Below are 20,203 nucleotides of genomic sequence, written 5' to 3'. Positions count from 1 at the left end.
CAGAATATTAGGAAAAGGTGATCCTTATCTCTATTGATAAGAAGGACCTGCCTGCAAGAGTACACCAGCCTGAGGCCCTTGAAATATGTCCACAGTAGTCTCATGCTGAACAACTTTGGTGGGCTGTTTCCATTACCAGCAGCAGGCATTAAATCAAGGTGTTTCATATATGACTACTTCTGCAGGTTTTATCTTTGTGTGTGCAATACACAATGCACCAGTGACCTAATCATTGATATATACAAGATTCTTTCTGGATAGGAAGCCTGAACATGAATGTTTATTTTTTAAAATATATTTTCCGTAGGTGGTCCCAATATTAAACTTTCTTCAGTGTTTGCTTTTGAGGTGCCTCTCCCCCACCCAATATAGGAACAGCTAAACTAGCCACACCATCGCTTTTGATTTCACAACCCCTCTCGGGGCAGCTCTGGATATCGTCAACTCATTTGTAACTTTTCAAGGCTCGCATGCCCTCCATCGGCATTGAAACCCTATTTTCCTTCCATCGCCTTCCTCCGTGGGCTTTTCTATAGCGAACTGGGATGTTAATTCCCAGGGACAAAGCAGAATGACTACCAAGTGCCATGCGCAGGAGTGACGCCGAATAACCACCAAGTACTGTATACTGTATACTGTATACTGTACTGTACTGTATACTGTATACTGTACCGTGTACCGTATTTGACCTTACGGTTCAACATGCCCTTTCCAGAACAGCAGGATATGATTTGCATTCTTTGAATGTAAGTTCCAGATCTCTGATCAACACACGTTTTCCTACGCACACAGCTCGCAACATCACAGAAGGCTCCGCGCCCGCTTCTGCAAGAAGAGAACGCGAGAATTGGAGCAACATCTGGAAAAAGGAGGCAGCGCCGCAGAAGCGTCACAGCCGGGCTCCTCAGTCTATGGCCGCGTCCCGCTCACAGGCTGATTTAGGACTCCTAAACCGGGAGCGGGGGGGGGGAGAGGGAAGGGGAAGACTCTGCCGTCATCTTTGTGCGACACGAGGCAGGAGCAGAGGGAGGGACGCACAATCCCCTACGCGGCCAATAGCGTTTGTTTTCATCGGCTGTCATGGCCTCCGCGGAAGGAGAGGTAGGCTTGAATCCGCCCCAGGATCCCGCTCCGCCGACGGGCTCCTTCGAAGAGCCGCTCGGGGAGGTCTTGAGAGGTTCTCTGCGTTCGCTGCCTCGGTTGATTGGGCAGGTAAATAAAGACGGGGAACGAAGCCATACCTCCACTTGGCCAAGGGACGGGTGCCCAGATAGGCGGGTCTTCCTTATCGCCACCGCTTCTGCTCTCCAAATGCCCGAGGGGGAAAACTCCGGGATAGCGGGGTTGACGCGGGCTTTACTTGGAGGGAGGAGACAGGAAAGGTTGCCCCTCCCGAGATGCTGTAGGAATAATCTGAGGCGACGGGCTGTTTGAAAGGGAGCAAAGGATGAACTAGCGGAGCTCAGACTTTGGCTTGGCTTTGAAGAGGAACCGTGCTCTAGGTAGCGAGGGCGCTCTTCCCACGTTTTCTCCTTGGGATGCATTTAGAGCCGTCACTGTAGTTGATGTGCATCGCCAGCTTATTGCAACATTCTGAATAGGCTACAAAGGAAGGAAACCCCGTCGTTTTCTTTGGGGGGAATCACTGAGACGCAGGGAGTTCCTTTTGAGACGTAACTGCTAGGCATTCAAGATTTGGAGTATTTTATAGGGTTTTCTTTCACGTTTGATTTAGTTTTGAAATGATATCTTTCTTTGATATTATGTCTGGTGCCTTGTTCTCTTTCACTGTAACAGAATTACCAATGGAGAATGGAGGCTTTCAGAATGGTAAATATAGTCTACCTTCCACAGCAGAGAGAAACAGCTATTACAGTATGTCATGCCCCCATGTATGAGGCGTTACATAACTTACACACACACACACACACGGGGTGGATTGTCTGCTTTATCTTCTTTTCATTTCTTCTATTTTTAAACAATTTCCTTGCTTGCTAATCGTGTAGCTGATATTTAATAGTCTGTCAGCCATGAATAACAAATGGTTTTGATTCAAAATGGATGCTGTCACTTTATCTAAAGAAGGGGGGGGAAGACATGTGGATTTCAAAATCTTTTACAATATATATACATACGGTTTTAAATAACTGAGCACCTATGCACATCTGTAAGTTTGAAATACTACAGCCTAGACTTGGGGGGGAAAGTCTGGTTATAAACGTGTTCTCAAAGAACATGTACTCTTGAAGTAGGTGAAATATAACAAATGCAATCCCATTCTCAAAATCATCTTTTTGCATCCTTGATGGTTTTTTGCCTATTTCAGTTAAAAATAAGAACCTACTTATTCAGATTCCATACTTCTAGTTACATTGCTAGTAAATGATGTAGTAGTATGTTATTTTGATTGTAAAAGTATACTGAAGTAAACTATACTTTAAAAAGTATACTGAAAAGTTAAAGATGATGAAGAGAGAAGCCATAAGAATATATAAGAATGCTAGCAGTATTTGTTATAATGAGAAAGAAGCAAGAGAACTGTGAGCTATAATTTCAAGACTTGCCAAAATCCATCTTGAGGGTGGAAATTAGTTGACTGCCTACTTAAAGTGACATTTTCTCCTTTAGATAAATAAGTGGATTTAGATCTGGAAAACAAAAGCTCAATAATTTATTTTGTGGCCTTGGCTATATTTCAGAGACCATTATACTTCCATGATCTGTTAATGTTATTAAAAATCTATTTTACTTTTAATGGTTGAAAGCAATTTTTACAACTGAATACCACAGTGCTCTGAGTACATACTCAACATTGAACTAAATTTGAATTTCTTCATACAGAATTGTAGCCAAAAAACTTGCATAACATTTGAAACAAATAGAAATATTTTGGGTTTTTTTCTAATTAAAAACTGTTCTCTTGCACTCTGTGTAACATGTTAATTTACAACTAAGTGAATTGGAAGACCGTGACCAAAATCATTGGCGCATGAAATGCAGAACTAATTATACTGAAATATAGGGCTGAGACCATAAGTATTTATAATATCCAACAACTTTACTTCCCATAGTAACTTTTGCTATAATTATGGTTAAATTTAAATGTATGTTTTATAAACTACACAAGAAAAAAAATATCCTCCGGACTCAGGAGTACCCAAAATATTCTTGCTTAATAGGAACTACTCATGCTGTGTCACAGTTGCTGATGACATGAATAAAGAAAAGGCATTGGTAGCAACCAGAAATAATATTATGATGATTAAGTTAAGCCAGAATGTATTATCATCTCCCAAATGCCCAATACTTATTTAAATACCAGAGAAATGGGAACTGTCCAAATCCTGTTGAGAAAGACAGACATATTTGCAAATCTATTTATTTTAACTATCATGTTTAAATTTTGTTGTATCTATCAGTCTGCCAGCAGAATAAACACTAAAAAATTTTTATTATATTTTTAAATTGCTTATTAGAGTTATAGTCTGTTGTTCCATTAGAACAGGCATGTCCTATGTGCCGCAAGCAGGCCTGGACAGCTAATAATGCTGCCCACAAGATCATAAACCTTTACAATTTTGGTTACTATAATATATTTTATGTGGCCAAGACAATTCCTCTTCACTCAATATGGCCTGGGCAAGCCAAAAGGTTGGATATGCCTACTTGAGAAATTTAATGTAACATACACAGCACTTTTTTCAATTCTTCTCTACAGTACTAGCCCTGTGAAGTAGATTGGGCTGAGGGATGTAGGTGGCCTCAAATTGCCTTTCAGTTTCCATGGTTGAATCTGGACTTCAATTTGTGTGAAAGTAACCACTATACCACAATTTCCCCAAATATGTTGGGGATCATTTGAAGCAATTTTAGATGGAATATAGACAAAAGAGATGAAAACATATTATATATTTTCAGACACTCTACTCTCTACTCACACAGAAATCAGTTTAGGTATATTGTTTTATTTCGTTTGTGTCTCATCACATTCCCATAGAATTCTCAGCCGTTTTACAAGAATGCAAACATTAAAACATCTATAATCCAGTAAAATCCAAAAGCCTAAGACACAAACCAGAAAAAACTGAGTCTCAAAACAGGAAACTGCTAGAAAATAATCTAGAATAGACAGGTTTCAAGCCCCAAACACTCTCCAGAAGAGCTCCATCCTCAACTGTTTCTCAAAAACAGCTAAAGGGATAAACTTTCAACATTACAGAGGATGGCTTTGCTGCAGAAAAGCAATGTTCCCACCCCCTGTTTATTAGTTGCTGTTTCTGGCAAATTGATGAGGTCAAGCCTAACGTCGGCACAAGTAGCTTGGTGTCATGCTATAAAGGACTTATAGGATTCCAATAAGAATAGGTGAATTATTAGAATATATCTAAACCATCTAGATATCTAAAATGTTAGTACATTAGTAATGAAAGCTGCCTGCCTAAGAGCAAAACATATATTTATGTCTCTTGAAGCTTGTGATTATAAATATAATTTCTAATCATTATGAATACCTCAATTTAACAACAAACTGAAATTTGACAGCCACAGAACTCAGTGAGCCAGGATTTCTGGAAAAGAAAAAGGATAATTTATTTTCAATAATCAAAACAAAGTTAATTGGTCTCCATTAAGATATTCCTAACACCAAACCTGGCAAAGCTGAAATGAATCCCTCTCCCCATTCACCTACTGAATTATGTTTTGAGTGAGAACTACAGAGTTTTAAAAAATACTAGGAAGATAGATAATAAAGCAAGGTTTTATCCATAAATAAATATGGGCTTGAACGATATAAAATATATTAATCTCCAATTACATGCAACAGATTGCAATAAAAATACAATGTTTACAATAATAGGTATATTATATAACCATAAAGGTTAAATAATATTCCACTTGATCTAGATATACTGCCACTTTGGTATAGTGGTTAGGGTGCTGTCCTAAAAACCAGGGGACTGTAAGTTCTGGGCCTCCCTTAGGCATGACAGTCAGCTGGGTGACTTGGTCCAGTCACATTCTTTCAGTCCAACCCACATCATAGAGTTGTTGTTGTGGGGAAAATAAGAGGTGTGAATATTAAGAGCATCAGGGGGTGTGATCAGGGGCAGAGGGTATGATCATCTGGTCTGTTCACTCCCTGCTGCTTTAAGTATGCTTGCCATCTTGAATTGACCAAAATATATAAAAGGTGGATAAAAATCTAATAATATATACAATAAAAAACATAAGGTGGAATATTTCATTCATTCAGTTGTGTACCTATTTCACAGATTGACACTCTTTTATATAACCATGGGTCCTAAGAGCAGTTCTAATCAAGAACAGAATATAGCTTATAAAACCAAAATAGTAATAATTAGTAACTAAGTCAGAAACATAGTTTGTTAGAAGGAAAAACATTTCAAATCAGTACAGCTGCAAAATGAATCCGAAAGTTCAGCTTTTCTGATTATGATTTATGGAAATTATGACTGATGGGCAGACATTCTGTTTCAGTTTCTCATTTTTTCTCTTTAATTCAATTCAGCTTTTATCAGTTAGTAATTTTTAAGGACACTTCAAAAAGTTTTTTTCCTGATAACTTGTATTTTTACACCTTCCCTTATTTATTTTGCAAGCTGTTTTCTCTAAGACAATACATTTCAAACACATTTTTTAAAAAACTGATATATTTGCACATTTTTACATTTGAAATAAACTTGTGGAGACAGCCAGAAGCTTCCAAAGCAGTCCTGCATGTCTGCCTGTTAAAAAATGAAGCAGCTTTAATAGTTTTGAAAAGAAGGGTTTTGTATATACTCAGATGGATTCTGAATATTTTATTTCAAAGAATTTGTACAGCAATAATTATTATTTTTAAAATCTGTTATTGGCTCTTCTGATTGCCTGTATGGAAAGCAAGCTGCCAGACTGGGTGAGCCATTGATCTAATCTGCATGGCAGTTCTTTGGTCACATTTTATTCAGATCTTACCTTCTAGTATAATTGCTAATGGTTTACATTGTAACTTTTTGAAGATGTTATGTGTTTGGATTTTAAAGTTTAACCTAGAAGAAGATGTGGTGAAAATTAACATAAACTGGGAGAAACTTCAAGGCATGTCACTACCCCAGCCTAAATTGATCTTTACTGCTCTTCAGCAGCATATTTCCTCTTTACAGGTAAATGTTTCTTATTAGGCACTTTTCTAAAACCCAATTGCACAATTTAAACCTTAAATCCTCTACACTACTCTTAAAACTGATATATTTGCAATAGTTGCAGCTCACTTGGTGAAATGCCAGAAATTCTTTACTTCCTAAAGGTCCTAACTGTTTTTAAGATAACAGGCTTATTGGAAGTATTGTGGAAATACTATTGCAAGCTGTTCCGGTTAAGTAGATTGGGAAAATGCATTCCTGTTGATTTCTGCACTTCCACTGTAAATGCAGTACATTTGTATCTGGGGTGGTTATAATTAAGCAATAACACGGCAGGTGTATGTCATGCTAGGATAATGATTCCATGCGTTGGGTGAGTTCTGCCGTTTGTGGAGTGCTTTCAGTGGATCAAGAAGTGGCATTATCCCAGCATGATGCATCCTGGTGCATGTGCGTCTCAGCAATTAACCTTAGTGCCAGCACAGATCTTTTTAAAGTAACTTTTTTCTGTGCCTAATGTTTCATCTTATCAAGTAAGTAGTTTCACTGTTACATCATTTTCATTTGATGCTTTTTAATCTTTATTAAAGTTAAGTTTGCTTTATTAAAGTTAAGTTGCTTTCCTGTCGAATTGGAATGTAATCTGTCAGCAGCATCTCCTGTGAAAACTCCATTGGGAAAAATTACCACATTATTGGCACCATTTCAGTCAGTTCATGTGGCACTGTAATAGTGGAAATTTTCAGCTGAATAATTTCATCACTCTAAATGTATACATTAAAAGTAAATAAGATTGACTGGAGATTGAGCAAAAGCTATTGTTTTTCTTGTGTTGTCTTTAAATATAATTTTTTACTTCTATAGAATCATCCATTTTCTTATTTTCAAAATAAATAATAACGCTTACTAAAATTTCTGTAGATAGGCATAGCATAAAATCCTGTTTTCCGAATTTCCTGACAGTGGGAGCAGGAGACATATTGAAACAGTCATTGTTGCACAGCTCTTCTTTGTATTGCTTGAAAGCACTCTTCAGGATTGTGTCATTATTCAGTCTTTTTAAAACTTTAAAAAGCATTAGCATTAAAGAATTGCTAAACTTGCATTTTTTTCCTATATTTTATGACAATGGTAAACATTTTTTAAAGGAAGCAAATATGGTGTTTAAATTTAAAAAAAGAAATGTAGTAATGTAGCATTTGTTTTTCAAATATTGGTTGCACTGGGATAGGCATGAGTCTGGAACAGGATATTTACTTTCACTTATGTGTTTTGGGTGGCTGCCCTTTCAAGTGGAGATGCTGTCAGTGATGTAATGCTAAAGCAAAACCTTTAACAGAATGAGAGTCTTGGCTCTCTCATATTAAGGAGGAAATATACTTAAGCCTTAATGTTCTGAGTAAGCATTTGAATGACATGTAAATTAAGTGATATTGGTGCCAAAAGCTGCTGCTTTGATTTGGCACAAAATAGATGAGTAACAGACAGATTTGCTGTGATAGTCTGGGCTCTCTAGAGGTTGTTTTTTTTTTAATACACAGATTAGTAAAAGGCAGTGATCAAAAGGGCAGTGACACTTTGAGATGCTGTATTTTAATTCCTATTTGATTAGATTATGTACACAATAATGAGAACATATGGTCTCTGAAATTATTTTAAGGAGTTTTAGAAATCCCAGGCTTTTTTTTTTTTTTTTTTAAACATGTTCTGTTGCTTTAAATCAATTCTTTTTCTTTCCTATTACCTAGCTTTTTATGGAAAAACTTCAGCCTTTGATTAAAGAAGAAAATACCACACCCATTTATAATTTTAGTGAGACAGAACATGGAAATTTGGGAAGTAATTCAGATGTAATAGATAAAGACATACAGAAGGAAATGGAACAGACCGCCAGTGGCTCTGCAAATGTGAAAGAAGCTCCTTTTGGTTTTGACCCAGAAGTAGTTCAGATAAAAGCTGGGAAAGCTGAAGTAAGTGAAAGCAGGACCATTTCTTCCTATCAAGTCAAAATCCTTCTTTCAATCTGAGTAGCAGTAATGAACACTAAATACAAGTTGCTTCTTACCTGCAGATTGAAAGACGAATATCGGCCTTCATTGAAAGGAAACAAGCTGAGATCAATGAAAACAATGTCAGAGAATTTTGCAATGTTATGGATTGTAATCAAGGTAGCTATGCAGCCAAACTTTCATTTTCTTATCACATCACATGATAATCTTATCACATTATCTTCCCCTCCCCCTATAAAGAGTCCTCTGAAAAGGGAGCTAGATTGCCTATTAATAGTGAGAAAAATATTGATTAAACAAAAATTAGACATTTTTATTTCTCAGATGTTTATATCATTATAACAGAATTATACCATTTATAATAAAATTCCATTGACCCCAAAGTTATTTCTTTCCAAGTCCTATAGTCAGTTTCCTAGAATACAATGCAGCTGATACGTATTTTTATATAGGATTTGGACTGCAATTTATATGGGAGTACATCCCACTGAATTTAAAAACGAACTATGGAATAAAACAAAAAAAAATACTCCGATTTATTCTCATTTCAAGAAATGTATTAATGCAGTGAATAGGAGTAAAATACTTCCAAACTGAAATTTTGTTCAAAATAGAAAAGCTAGTTAAAAATAAGAGAAACCAAATTCCGTTTAGCCTATTTCTCAATAGCATTCCAAATTACTCCAAATTACTTTTGCTTAAATGTGGAATTTGCTATTTTTTTTAAATAATTACCATTTATTTAGACCAAATTTCTAGCAAGAATGTGGTTTTCTTAATGAACTTCTTAACCAAACATTGATACAATTTTCAAACATGGATATGATGGGTTGTCATTTCATAAAGATCTGTTTTAGAATTACATTGCCTTCATGTTGTGCTAGTGAGCTCAGATCTTATTACTAATCTGTCACCTTTCTAGATTAAGAATCTTATTTACTCAGTGTTAAAAATTGGGTTCTTAAATAAAAGATAGAAATTTGATATCCACATTATGACTATTAAAATGGGTTGAATAAAATCCAGTTATCAGATTGTATACACAATTTGCTAGTTATAAATAAAACGACAAACAAATAGTGTATTATGTTAGAAACAAATCAAGACTCCTCAATGAGCATTCAAGGGAATATATATATACGTGTTCTTATAAGTAATTTTCATTTCAGAATATATATATACTTGTTTCCAAGTGAAAAATATCTCTTGAAATAATTAATTATGAAGTACTTTAGGTAATACATAACTTAACAGAAATGAGCATGTTTCTTGCTAAAGCCTTTATTTCTTTACTTAGAAAAAAATAACTTGCCTCAAAATAAAATTTTGATCCAAATTATTATGATAGTGATTTTCAGTTATGAAAACTATCAGATTTTTTATCTCCATCTATATATGCAAAATATATTTATTTCAACTGAATTGATGATTTAATAATGCATATTTTATTGTATGTTCTAATGTGTATTTGGTAATATTGCACCTTACAAATATGTATAGTTTTTTGTAAATATATAAAAAAAGTTTAAATGTATAGTTAAAATCTTTTGGTATTTTCACTTCTTGTAAAAGGGGAGGGAAAGGTTTTGACTATGTTCTTAGGTCTTAACTGAAATTAGAATACTTTTAAGATTGTTTGGGCTAAACCTTACAGACTTCAGTGTGATTTTCTTTGGGCAAAGGTACACTAGAAGGCTCTGCAAAATTATTTCAGTCCAGTATATAAATGAAAAGTAGTAAAAAAAAGTTTTTCAGATTAGAAATCCTAGTAAAAACATAACTGTAGACATGCCAGAATTATTCTTAATTGTTATATTCTGTATCTGACAGACAAAGAATGTAGTTTATGTAAGGTAAGTTATGGTTTGATCAGACAACGTATCAAGGCATAATGATTTATATAATTATAATTTTAGCAAATTTAGTGAATTGGGCCTTGGTGTCTTATAAATGTAGCTTAGCATGCCCTCTAAATTCAATCAATATTTCTACTTTGTTGAACATTTGGAATGAATTCTGAGCTCCCTAAGTGGTTGAAATAATGGGGTTCTTTTTTGTTCAAAACATCTTTAGAAAACAGCTGTGCTAGAACTGATGCAGTGTTTACGCCTTATCCAGGTTTCAAAAGTCATGTGAAGGGTAAGTATTATTATATCTTTCTTTGACCACTTCTCGAAGAGCTAATTAATAAAGGCAAGAGAAGTCTCTTCAGGTTCATTAAATATATTTTTGAACTAATTTCACTGTATTCTGCAAATGTTCATGTTCCTTTCCTTTATGTATTTCAGAACAAAACACTGTTGCTAAGTGTTTATCTTAGATTCCGTTAATTTGATAAGCCAATAGCAAGCCATTTTTCAGCGTCAGTAGACTTATATCTTTATATTAAATATGTGTCTGCCAAAAGAAACACTGGAAAAGTTCATGGAGGGAAGTGTTGAATAATTAAAGAGATTCTAAGATAGAAAATTTTAATTAAATAATTTAGTGGCTTGTTGCTTTAAATAAAGGACATGAAAAGTTTAGGTAGCAACATTTTTATTATTATTCTACCATGAAAAAAATTGTCTAGACAGTGTCAAGTAAAACTGCCCTTTAATTTTGTGAGCTATCTGCAGTAGTATTTGCTATTCATGTCCCGAAGATGCTTTTTCAAAAGGCAACTGGACTTTCTTTGTTTTTCCTTAAAGACATTTCTCTTCTCATCCAAGAAGCTTCTTCAGTTCTGAAGCTTCTTGGATGAGAAATTAAATATCTTCAAGGGAAAAAAAATCCAATTGCCTTTTGAAAAAGCACCTTTGGGACAACCATGACTTGGATGCTGAGAGTCTCCATAGACATTTGGTATGCATGTTAGAGATGGTATTCTTAGAGATGAGAAACAGTTGAGTAACAGTTATTAAATTGAAGACTGAAGTTTCTTTGAGAGTTGACATGTAAGGTAGGATTCACATTGTGCTAAGCCATGGTGTATACATACATACATACATACATACATACATACATACATACATACATACATACAGTTGGTGAATTTAGCCACTGTCATGTATAAATGATAGCTCATCATTTAGCATGTTGAATATTGCTATTCAACTTGCTAAATGAGGGCTTATTTTGTAAACTATGATAAAACAAAACTTTCATTAGCCTTAGTCCTAAATAGTTATGAATTTATCATACTGGGAATATATTTCTACATACTGGCTATAATTGGCATATAGAAAAATGTATAGTATAACTGATACTTTGACAAACTCATTTTGTTTTTGAAATATAGCAATATTTCTGAGCATGAATTATAGAAGAAGCGGGAATGTTTAATTAAAAAAAAAGAAAATAGGCAGTCTGGATAAAATATCTCTCCCTGGCCATTGTAAAAGAATAGTCACATATACCTTAAGCAGGAGATAGCTTTGTCTAAGGTTGATAGCTTCTGTCAGAATATAATGTTGGGAATAAGTTCCATTTAATCTAATGGATCTTTCAACTAAAAGGCTATGAACAGATGGACTTGCTTGGTTCTGTTATTTGGAAAAAATAATAATCTTGTACTTTTAAAAATCCTAGTTTCTCGAGTTATAAATACTTATGGACCTCAGACTAGAAATAAAGATGCCCAGGTTTCCAACCATAATGCTAACACTCATTCTCATGATTGTGGAAATCAAGCAATAGAAGAGAGACTACAGAACATTGAAGCTCATTTAAGGTTACAAACAGGTTAGTAGAATGAGTTTATAGCTGAATTTTAAACTGTAATTTTTTTTCAGCAACAGCCAGCAAACATGTACTTTCATGTTGTATCTCTTACTTTTGTACCATAGAATTTTTTACTGAGACAAGGATTGAAATGGATTAGAGTTGTAAAATCTGGATCGACGTAAATGTATTGATGTATACTATCGTATGATACATTTCTTCTCTATTTTGATTCACTTTTTTTCCACCATGAGTTTCAGGAATTATTTAGAGTTTTCATAGTAAGCATGCCATCCAGTTCATCACACTGCCTTCTGGTCTGGTGGTGGTAAATAGGTTAATAGCTGTTTAACTAAGTGACTTTTAAATTATTGAATATAGTAACTATTATCTTGTTTTTTCTCCCCTGTTTTAATCTTGAGAAAATTGACTTTTTTCCAAGTAGTTATTTGGAGTAATTATTCATTGTATGGAATAAGATTTGTAAGCCCTTGGCTTTTTCCCCCTTTTTTGACCTCCCATTATATTCTTCACCACTTTGCCAAGGGATAGCCTGGCCTTGTTATAGTGCATGCAACTCTTTTTTTTTTTTTTGGCTGAATGGATAACATTGCTATTGAGCTGTTTTCAATTAATGAAATATGAAAAATTTTATTAATAAACTCACTATAGAAATCTACACTGGATCTTGGAGATAATCTATAAAATTTAATCAATGCATTTTGGCAAATTATGACTATCAATATAGCATTTGTACAAAATATTAAGATACTGTAGGTATGCAAATACAGTATAGCAATAAGCAATAAACTTGTCACAAAGAAGATCATAATCAAAATAAAGGTTAATAAAGGTTGGAAGGTTCTGAATTTTTAAAAGTGTCCTAGTCATGATGTATTTTTTTTATGCTTTTCCTTTTTTAATGCTTCACTGTAGGTGGACCAGTGCCTAAAGATATTTATCAGAGGATAAAAAAGCTTGAAGATAAAATTCTTGAACTGGAAGGGATGTCTCCTGAATATTTTCAGTCTGTGGTAAGTAATGTTAAGTCTAGGTATCCTGTTCTAAATGTCTTGAATGGGGATGTGGATACCTGGATCCACGATTTTCAAAACAGCCTTGTTGAGTTCTTCTGAAGTGATAGCTCATGGTGATTTCCATCAAGGTCAATTGGGCTATTAGCAGACACAGGAATTCTGCATACACACTGGAAAATTCATGGGATGTTGTTTCAATAAAATTGATTAGCTTTTTAAAAGTGTTCAGAGTGTTTTCCTCTGAAATAGTTGTGAAGATTTTCTCTTAAGAGCTGATCTATCAAATGGCTACATATGTACCACACATGTAATAGAGTTCCTGAGTCCTCTTTCTAGTTAAAAACCAACCCTCCAGGTCAGTTAAAGGAAGTTAACAGTTAAAAAAATTAACATATTAAGCAGAAAACTTTTTCTTTAATTTGCTTGTTTTTTTTAAGAGAAGTTGGTAGAGAGAAAGGGAGAGAAGACTAAGCAACATGCCTTGAAACCTTTCCGAAAAATTAAAATAACAATGATAATTTGCATAGCAGAAGCATTTTGCTCCTTATCTGATGGGAGATGAATATGCACCCTAGAAAATTTAAGGAGGTTACATGAGCAAAAAAGTTAACTGTCAGTAATTCTCATTCATAAAAATGTGAGTCTTTCCAGATGAAAAGGATAATTACTGTTTATTAAAACTATAGTACCATTGGTAATGACATATTACATATTTGATTTTTTTAACAGAATTTGTCTACAAAAAAAAGAAAAATTCAACAAAATCAAGTGAGTCTAGTTGTTACATTTATATGTACTTACAGTTACAAATTTAGAGATGCTTTCCTAATCCATAAAATGGAGGCTGTATCTTTAACTTATTCAGAATGTTCTTTCTGTCTATCGCCAAAGGATTATATGCATATTCTAGTTCAGACATGTCAAACACAAGGAAGTGGTTTCATGTGGCCCGCGAAGCCATCCTGGAAACAGTGAGGGAACGGCCCCCTCTGCCTTGGCCCTGGCCCAGGCCAGCCAGGAGCCAATGTACAATTTTGTGGTGGCCCTCTATGCTGAAACGCATTCAGTCTTAGCTCCATAAGCCCCCCCCCACATGACCTGAGAGGAACAGTGAGGCTCCTCCAGTGGACCATGCCTTGGCACTTGCCCCAGTCCCACCCCCTTCTGCCAGAGACCCTCAGATCTATCCCATTCCTCCCCAGGCCTGAGAGGACCCTTGACGCAAACGATGTAAAGCTGGCCACACCCACCCAGTAGGCCACACCCACTTCATCCACGCCCACCCAGTAGGCCGCACCCACCCTGGCCACACCCACCCGGCCCCCTGAGGGCAACCGCAATGCTGATGCGGCCCTCAATGAAATTGAGTTTGACACCTGTCTTCCTGCAGTATTAATGTCAGAGTAAAATTTGCTTGACAGGCTTAGCAATTCTAATCTTTGCACAGCAATGTGGCCAGAGTTAAAAACTTTCTTGTCAGGGATTTTAAATTTGGTTCTCAGATTGCTGGTTTAATTGAACAGCAGGTGTGCCACAATTTTCCAGGTGCCATTAGTGCTGATATGGACAGTTCTTGTGCTAGCTATCCAACTCACATAAATAGCAACATTTTTGCCTGTTTGTGTGAAAAATGTACCAGAAGGATTCAGTACTTCAGATTCAATGAAGGTAAAAAGGTGCTTTACATCATGCAGCATTACAAGAAAGGTGAATCTGCTTTAAAGAGCTACAGATGGGATTATGTGGCTGTTCCCATATACCCTGAAGAACTTTTTCCATATTATTTCTGAAGCATTGCACTGATAATTAGCAGTTTCATGGATTCCACACACATATCTGAATCTGACTAAAGCAGTTTTTATTGAAATAATGTTCTTCAAACTACTCTTTTTCTAAGATTGGCTTTCAGTTTATAAGGTCAGCATTTTGTTTAACAGTTCATTAATAATTTGAAAAATTTTAATTGACAAAGTCTTTTTTCTCTCTCTGTTTTAATACTAGACATTTTAAATTGTCATGGAGATTTTTCCTCTATAGCCATTAGTATTTAAGTCAGGAATTAACTTTGTATTTATTAGAGCTATGCAATATTTCAGAAATAATTTGGAAAATGATTGAAACATAAGGAAGCATGAATGTAGTAATCTGTCTGTACTTTTTAAAGCTGTTTCCCCTGTCTCAGGATTATGTAGCTGCTTTCTTTAACTGCCATGTAATACTGACAAAAATGTGGTTGCTTTAAAAAGTCTCAGGCAGGTGCTAAGTTTCTATTGAGATGCATTTTTTTGGAATTGAATTCAAAGTTTTGACAGGTTTGGCACCCATGTGACTCTCACACATATAATGGTAGTTTCAGTGCTATTGTTACTTTGAATTGCAGCTCACTTTTTAAAATTAATGTTAGTTGAAGACCACTATATAAAATCAAGATTCATATCATGTTTGAAAGGTAAGTTTAAATTACTGCTGCCACCAAAATAATCTTAGATTCCGGACCATGATATTCTTTAAATTAAAGAAGCTTTGAAACTGGTGTGAAAGATTATAAACATGTTGTTCATCCTTTCTCCAGAGTATTAACTCCATGCTTGCTCTCAAATTATTTCTTAATTTAAATGTTTTTGCTACAAATTCATGATACTACCGTATGCTCTCGTCTTTTTCTGAATGGCAGAACTATACTCTGGCTGAACTTGATGAGAAGATCAATGCACTCAAACAAACATTGCTAAGAAAAACAAATGAAGGGAGGCCCAAAGTGGTAAATCAGTTTCTTTGATTATGGCAATGAGACTTCATTATGCTTTCATGCATATTTAACCTTTTTAGACTGAGTACTCTTTATCTAGCATTTATCGTGGAAGCTAAATATGCACATGAATTTATCTAATTCTTATTTGAAACTTGGATTAAGTAAAGTTTGTTACTTATCTAGATTGAAGAATGAAGAATGTTTTGGAAATAGCATTATAAATATCTCCTTTCCATTAATGGAAAGGTGGATCTGTGGAATTTTTAATAGAAAAAAATAAAATTTTGTTTTCATGTTTTGTGTGTTACGTTGATGGAACAAACAAATTTCTGTTGAAATATAATTCTGGCAAGGAGCATTACTGAAAATATTACTTTATGTCACAAAGCTACAAAATAAATAAATAAAAATAAAGACTTGTTGTAACTATGAAATGTTCATGGTACCCTTAAAGAGATGAGGATTCTCCTGATGGAGAGGAAGAAACCATCTATAAGAAATTTCTTCATTTGTTAATACTAATAGCCTATTCTGTAAAATTCATACATCATTTTAAGAGAAGAAGTACTCACCAAGGTAAACTCATCCCTCTCCAATCAAGTGATGCCAATAGTCATCCCAGCCAACGATTGCTCACACTGACTGTGGCTTTTTGAAATCTTAAGATTAAGTGTTCTCAGTTTGTTGTGAGTAGAGTTTCTACAGGTAAAGTATACACTTGTCTGGAATTATTATTTTTATTAGTTTATGATATATAATACAAAAGGACAAAAGAAAGTAGTAGAAAATAGGGGAAGAAAAAGGGAAGGGAAAAGTGTAGACCAAGGGAAAAAAAAGAAAGAAATTGGATAATGTTAAATCTCTGCTTTTCAAACATACTGATGCATGTTATCAGGATCAAAATATCTAAAGGAATACTGAATTCCACTTACCTGGCCAGTACACTAAAATCTGTAAAGCAGCTGCTACTTTGGGTGCCATAACCTTTGGAGGAATGGTCCATTTTTATAAGGAGCTAATTTACATGGAATGTTGTCCCCAGTGAGCTATGAAAGTTTCCATTGGCTTGCATTCTCTCTTGATTATATAATGCTACTGTTTCTTTGGAAGTTTTAATATGGTTACCTAATGCAATTCAGTTCGACTGAAATACATTGTAAAGCGCTAAACAAAAATATTGAAGAACAAAACTTAATAAAAAAAGAAACAAAATGTTATACAGATGTGAAGGTTTTAATGGAATTTAGAGAAAGCACACAGTGATAGTGACTGAACTAATCAGGTAATGTGTTTCAACTTTTAAGTGATAGAATAATTTGGATAATACATTTGGAGGAAAGAAGAAAGTAAAACTTGCAGTCTGTAAGGGGATGGGAGTGAAGGATTTCTCAACTCATCAGATATTTTTTTAAAAAAAATGTCTTTTACCTGATCTAGGTGGTCATGGGTGACTAATATATTCTGTTAGTCGCTTTTAATATTATATAGAAAATATATAGAATTGTATATTTAGATCAAAAACTCCCATATCATCGGTGCTCCACTCCTGAAGATGGTGGATACAGATGAAAATTACATTTTTCAAAACATAATTGGGTTCTCTGTAGTAGACCCACATATATACATTGTCATTAAAGTTTTTGTCTAGTAGCAAGACATCCCATAAAAAGCCATCTAAAAGGTTTAGCATTACTCTTTTTATTCTTCTGTGTAAATTCAAGTAGTTGTAACATATATTGAGCAATACTTTTTTAACACACAAAGGAATTCTTCCTAGCATGTTTTAAGATATATACCTCCTCCACACTTCATATTATTTCAAACCATAGAGCTGTAGTTTTTTTCTATGTCATAATCTCACGGGCTTGTGAATTAGATCCTGTGAATTATAACTGGAGTGTATTAGAACGTTCTTCATTTTACACACAATAGTAGCACCCTTTATTTGAATCTATACAAGTGATTCAATGCTTATAAAATCAGTATCCAAGGGAAGAGGATAATTATTCTTGCCCTCTTCAAGTGTGTGCTTTGATGCCTGAGAATGGAAGGGGTGGTTCTCATCTGTATTAACAGAATAGGAAGAACACTAGAATTTCACAGCCTGAACTACAGGACAGAACATTTTACAAAGGAGTAAAATCAGCTTTCTTCCATGTTTTTCAGTTATCTTGTGTACAACTTCAAAGAGCCATCCGTACTGGTTTGGTTATTATTATGTCTGTTTTTATAACATCCTTCATTCTAACAGAATAACTGTCAATAACTCTATATAAATCTGTCTGGCTTGCATTCTTGTTCTTTGTTTTATTTTGTAAACTGCCCACAGTAATGGTAGATCAGGATGGCTATACATTTCATCAATCAATCACCACATCATCTCATTTTGTAAAGCCATTTGAAAACCATAGCCATTTGTGCTGTTTAAAAATAGTATTTTTTAATACTGTTTGAATACTGAAGTATTTCCAATGGGTAATCTAATATACTGATTGGTCTTATGTTGTTGTCTAATTCTGGAATATCTGCCTTGCAGTCAGTTCTTCAGGGAAAGGAGTGGTTCATCTCTAGGAGACTAATTTTCTATAGCTGAGTGCAGGATTTTAATAAATAAACCCAAAAGTGAAGTGCCTATTTCAACAGCCCTCATATCAGCAGGAAATATGAGTGGCTTGGGAAATTTGAACCATTCAGTATTCTGTCTAACATTGTTAAGAACAGTAATAGATTTTTTTCCTCAATAAACATAAGTGATCTCTTTGTTTGATTTTAATTAAGGAACTCTACTACCACTGAGTAGTTTTCACTCCTAAATGCTAAGCAAATAATTTAGAATAAAAACTTAAGAGGTAAGCAGATTTTTAAATAAATAAATAAAATTATGCTTGTCAAAGAGAACACACACACACACCCAGAGCTCCCACTGGACCAACCCTACCATTAGTCATAGTGAGCCAGTTCTTAAGCAGCACATGCAGCATATAATATAAAGCTTTTTATTGGGTAGAATTAGGGTTGCCAGATGTGGGCTGCAAAACTCTAGACAACCAGTAGATGGCAGCAAGCATCTCTGCTACCATCTAGAGATCATCTTGAATTTTACAATCCAGGTGTAGTAGGCCTACAAATGGTAAGTATGACAGCCTGACCTAAACAATTCTAAGTATGTGCTTCCTTCAAGTATGGTACAAGTTGATTTCCCTTTTGTTGATTTTAATTAAAATTAATTTGTTTCTGAATAAGGGAAATTTCAAATTGTTACACACTACAATTATGGGCATAAACTTGTCAGTTTTGAGGGAGGATGCAGTCAAGTAATACATTTCTAAAAAAGATGATAATATAAAACAAAAGAAACAGTTTGTTATTGTTAATGCTGTATAGAAAGTTGGGAGGGAGAGCGGTGTGGTGGCCTAGTGGTGAAGACACCTCTCACTCAGAAGGTTGAAAGTTCAATCCTAGGTAGCAGCAAACGATTCCTAGGGTGGAAAGAAAAAATATCTGCTGTGAACTCTGCATGGTGTCAGGAAAGGCATCTGGCCAGTAAATGCTCAACTCCATCCAGTCGCCCCAATTCTACCCTGAATTAAGGAATTGCAGGGTTGAAAAAAAAGGGAGATAGGAAGTTGGGAGAGGATATAAACTGAATGACACCTACAGTGTGCTTTGTTGAATTGATACTGACAGGAGTCTGATCACATCAGTTGGGGGGGGGTTCCCATCATTTCCCTTCCAAATGTATACATATGTCAAGTGTACATGCATACAAGTATATCACATTAAGTGCATAACAGTGCATCTTAGAAGAGGACCTTTGGCAGTAGGATGAACATTAGATTAACAGTAGATGAAAAACAAACTGTTGATTTGCATAAATCTCTGGGTAGGTGCTGAGAATGGTGTCACAATGGCTTTAGCAAGAATCAAGCATTGACAAACTCACCATCAGTCAATTGCAAAAGGCAGCTTTCCTCAGAACAGCTTATATCCTGCAACAATACCTTTAACATATCCACATCTGCCTATCCCAGTTCTTGGGAAGACTTGATAGGTGGGCAAAAGGCTAAATCCAGTCTAAACATTTGGCTGACTGTGCGATGAACAACAATAATCAAATAACACAAGCGGCCAATGTGTTTTTTATTTAATTTATTACATGCACAATATCATACTCCAGAAATTCCAGATTCTATTATTATAAGTGCTACATAATAACATATACTAAATTAACAGTATTTGGGGACATGTACATGAAAATATCATAAAATGGTGACATACTAATGGAAATGAATACATACATAAACCTGAAACATAAATGATTAACTGTGATATTTTATGGAATTTCAAAATTAAAACTTGAATTAGACTTGTCCACGTCTATGTTAATACTGTGGAGTTCTTCATGCTCTCTGAGCTTGGTGGTTTATTTGCAGACAGTTCATTATCCAACTAGGTAACATTAACAATGTGTTAATGCTATTAGAAGCTATTAAGTTATAAACTTGTAACCTGATCAGGTTTACTTGTAGTGTTAGAATGAAACAGTAGTTTCAAGTGATA

The 20,203-nt window shown here is 34.9% G+C and overlaps 1 protein-coding gene across 2 annotated transcripts; it reads left to right on the top strand.

Annotated features, from left to right (window-relative positions):
• Positions 1–1,047: 1,047 nt before the first annotated feature.
• On the top strand, positions 1,048–16,396 carry MBIP (MAP3K12 binding inhibitory protein 1). 2 transcript variants are annotated; one of them, XM_015813011.1, is made up of 9 exons: positions 1,048–1,212; positions 6,045–6,164; positions 7,892–8,113; positions 8,215–8,311; positions 10,226–10,291; positions 11,723–11,875; positions 12,791–12,888; positions 13,621–13,659; positions 15,566–16,396. In XM_015813011.1, exons 1-9 carry the CDS (start codon positions 1,081–1,083, stop codon positions 15,668–15,670), a joined length of 1,032 nt encoding a protein of 343 aa, XP_015668497.1. In that variant the 5' UTR covers positions 1,048–1,080; the 3' UTR covers positions 15,671–16,396. The 2 variants fall into 2 exon arrangements, with proteins under 2 accessions (XP_015668497.1, XP_015668498.1); XM_015813012.1 differs by lacking the exon at positions 6,045–6,164.
• Positions 16,397–20,203: the final 3,807 nt, after the last annotated feature.

This window comes from Protobothrops mucrosquamatus, unplaced genomic scaffold (genome assembly GCF_001527695.2).
Source record: "Protobothrops mucrosquamatus isolate PMUCROS unplaced genomic scaffold, P.Mucros_1.0 scaffold127, whole genome shotgun sequence".
Classification (NCBI taxonomy): Eukaryota; Metazoa; Chordata; class Lepidosauria; order Squamata; family Viperidae; genus Protobothrops; species Protobothrops mucrosquamatus.
Note: the sequence above shows the minus strand (reverse complement) of the source record. Positions and strands in the feature narration are given on the sequence as shown.

Coding starts and splice junctions, on each gene's coding strand:
- MBIP (XM_015813011.1), top strand. CDS start 1,081: ATGGCCTCCGCGGAAGGAGAGGTAGGCTTGAATCCGCCCCAGGATCCC. Junction 6,165..7,891: donor AGCATATTTCCTCTTTACAG/GTAAATGTTTCT, acceptor CCTATTACCTAG/CTTTTTATGGAAAAACTTCA. Junction 12,889..13,620: donor CTGAATATTTTCAGTCTGTG/GTAAGTAATGTT, acceptor TTTTTTTAACAG/AATTTGTCTACAAAAAAAAG.